Raw genomic sequence first — 3,469 nt, 5'->3', positions numbered from 1 at the left:
GGGTCTATGGGGCACAGTGGGGTCTCTATGGGATCTATGGGGCACAGTGGGGTCTATGGGGCAGAGATTTATGGGGCCCAGTGGGATCTATGGGGCGCAGTGGGGTCTATGGGGCACAATGGGATCTCTATGGGGTCTATGGGGCACTGTAGGGTCAATGGGGCACATTGAAATCAATGGGGCACATTTAAATCTATGGGGCACAATGGGGTCTATGGGGCACAAGGGGGTCTCTATGGGGTCCATGGGGAAAATTGGGGGTCTATGGGGCACAGTGGGGTCTATGGGGTCTCTATGGGGTCTATGAGGCACATTGGAATCTATAGGGCACATTGAAATCTATGGGGCACATTGAAATCTATGGGGCTCAATGGGAATCAATGGGGCACAATGGGATCCATGGGGTACAGTGGGGTCTATTGGGGCATAATGGGGTCTCTATGGGGTCTATGGGGCACAATGGGGTCTCTATGGGACCTATGGGGCACAATGGGGTCTCTATGGGGTCTATGGGGCACATTGGAATCTATGGGGCTCATTGGAATCTATGGGGCACATTGAAATCTATGGGTCACATTGGAATCTATGGGGCACAGTAGGATCTATGGGGCACAGTGGGGTCTATGGGGTCTCTATGGGGTCTGTGGGGCACTGTAGGGTCTATGGGGCACATTGAAATCTATGGGGCACAGTGAAATCTATGGGGCACAGTGAAATCTATGGGGCACATTGAAACCTATGGGTCTCAATGGGGCTCAGTCCGTTTCCCATTCGAGTCACCGCGCGGCTCTGTTCTCCCTGGAAACAACTGACGTCACCGTCGCTACCGCACGCGATTGGCTGAAACCCCTTAGTTACTCATAGGGGGGGTCGGCGCCCTATAAGTCCCCCCCCACCCCATAACTCAATCCACCCCATTCCCACCCCACAACTTGTAGGGCGAGGAGCTGGACATGGCGGCGCTGAGAGGAGCTGCGGCCCCATTGATCATCATTGGGGTCCTGGGGGGCGTCGGGGCCGTCCTGAGTGCGTGGGGAGGGGTCCTAAAGGGGGGGGGGGGGTCCCATAGAAGTTATGGGGTTTCTATGGGGTGGCTATGGGGCTGAGGGGGTCCCATAGGAGTTATGGGGCTGGGGGGGTCCCATAGGAGTTATGGGGTGGCCCTATAGGAGTTATGGGGCTGGGGGGGTCCTATAGCATTTATGGGGCTGGGTTGGGGTCCCATAGGAGTTATGGGGTTTCTATGGGGTGGCTATGGGGCTGGGGGGGTCCCATAGGAGTTATGGGGCTGGGTGGGGTCCCATAGTGGCTATGGGGCTGGGGGGGATCTGGGTGGGTCCCATAGGAGTTATGGGGTGGCTATGGGGCTGGGTGGGGTCCCATAGGAGTTATGGGGTGGCTATGGGGCTGGGGGTGGTCCCATAAGAGTTATGGGGCAGCTATGGGGCTGGGGGGGGTCTAAGTGGGTCCCATAGCAGTTATGGGGTGGCCCTATAGGAGTTATGGGGTGGCTATGGGGCTGGGGGTGGTCCCATAGGAGTTATGGGGTGGCTATGGGACTGGGGGGATCCCATAGGAGTTATGGGGCTGGGGGGGTCCCATAGGAGTTATGGGGCGGCTATGGGGCTGGGGTGGTCCCATAGGAGTTATGGGGTGGCTATGGGGATGGGGGGGGTTCCATAGTGGCTATGGGGCAGCTATGGGACTGGGGGGGGTCCCATAGCAGTTATGGGGTGGCTATGGGCGGGGGGGGTCATACGGAGTTTATGGGGCGCTAGGGGTGGCTATGGGGCTGGGGGGCGTCCACATAGGAGTTATGGGTTGGCTATGGTCTGGTTGGAGTCCATACGGAGTTGATGGGGCGGCTTGGGGCTGGGTGGTTACCATAGAGGAGTATGGGTGGCTATTGGGGCTGGGGGTCCCATAGGATGTATAGGGGTGGCTACGGGATGGGGGTCCATAGTGCTAGGGCGCAGCTATGGGACTGGGGGGGGTTCCCATAGGCAGATTATGGGGTGGCTATGGGGTGGGGGGGTCCTATGGTGGCTGATGGCGTGGCTTATGGGCTGGGGCGGGTCCGATAGGGAGTGTATGGGGCTGGGGGGGTCCCATAGACGTTATGGGGTTGGCCCTATAGGAAGTTTGGGGTGGTATGGGGCTGGGGAGGGGGTCCTATGTGGATCTAAGGGGGGGCTGGGGGGGTCCCAGTAGGAGTTTATGGGGCCTGGGGGGGGCCATAGCGTTTTATGGGGTGGCCCATAGGAAGTATGGGGTGGCTATGTGGCTGGGGCGGGGGGTCTGGGTGGGTCCGTATAGCAGTTATTAAATGGGGCAGGCTATGGGGCTGGTGGGTCCATAGGCACTTAGGGGTGGTTGCGGGCACAATGGGATCCTGCGACGACTGATGCCCCACTAAACTGCGCCAGTGACGCTCCCTAACCCCCTGACCGCCAACATGATACCCCATAGGGCCCATACAACTTATTTGTGTACCCATATAACCGCATATAACCCTATAGGACCCCATACAACCCCATAGAACCCTATAGAGCCCCAAATGACCCTATAGACCCCCTTAACCCCCCTGACCCCCAACCTGACTAACCCCATATGACCCTAATAACCCCATAGAACCCTATAGAGCCCCAAATGACCCTATAGACCCCCCTAACTCCACTGACCCCCAACCACACTGACCCTAAATGACCCTAATAACCCCATATAACCCCATATAACCCTATAGAGCCCCAAATGACCCTATAGACCCCCCTAACTCCACTGACCCCCAACCACACTGACCCTAAATGACCCCAAAAGACCCTAAATGACCCTAATAACCCCATATAACCCTATAGAATCCCACATACTCCTGCAGGCCGAGTTCTACCAGCGCTGGCAAGGCCTCGATTCCTCCTTGGCCTAGTTTGGGTTCCATTGATCCTAATAACCCTAAAAGACCCTAAATGACCCCAAAAGGCCCTAAATGACCCTAAACGACCATACATGACCCTAAATAACCCTAATAATCCCATATAACCCTATAGAGCCCCACATGCTCCTGCAGGCCGAGTTCTACCAGCGCTTTGAAGGCCTGGATTCCTCCTCGGCCTAGTTCGGGTTCCATTGACCCTAAATGATCCCTACTGACCCTAAATGATCCCTACTGACCCTAAATGACCCCAAAAGGCCCCAAAAGACCCTAAATGACCCTAACCGACTCCAAACGACCCTAAATGACCCTAATAATCCCATATAACCCCATATAACCCCATAGAACCTCACATACTGCTGCAGGCCGAGTTCTACCAGCGCTGGGAAGGCCTCGATTCCTCCTCGGCCTAGTTTGGGTTCCATTGATCCTAATAACCCCAAACGACCCTAAATGACCCCAAAAGGCCCCAAAAGACCCCAAATGACCCTAACCAACCCCAAAAGACCCTAAATGACCCTAAATGACCCTAATAATCCC

General features: G+C 56.1%; 1 protein-coding gene across 1 annotated transcript in view; it reads left to right on the top strand.

Moving 5' to 3' along the window:
* The first annotated feature begins 874 nt into the window (after positions 1 to 874).
* LOC107307384 (HLA class II histocompatibility antigen, DR alpha chain-like) overlaps positions 875 to 3,469 on the top strand; it is a 36,568-nt gene continuing 33,973 nt past the window's right edge. Inside the window, exon 1 of the mRNA XM_032441797.1 lies at positions 875 to 1,026. Within this exon, the coding sequence (XP_032297688.1) occupies positions 954 to 1,026 (73 nt within the window). The 5' untranslated portion in view covers positions 875 to 953. The remainder of the gene's footprint in view (positions 1,027 to 3,469) is intronic.

Source organism: Coturnix japonica, unplaced genomic scaffold (assembly GCF_001577835.2).
Source record: "Coturnix japonica isolate 7356 unplaced genomic scaffold, Coturnix japonica 2.1 chrUnrandom572, whole genome shotgun sequence".
NCBI lineage: Eukaryota > Metazoa > Chordata > Aves > Galliformes > Phasianidae > Coturnix > Coturnix japonica.
Note: the sequence above shows the minus strand (reverse complement) of the source record. Positions and strands in the feature narration are given on the sequence as shown.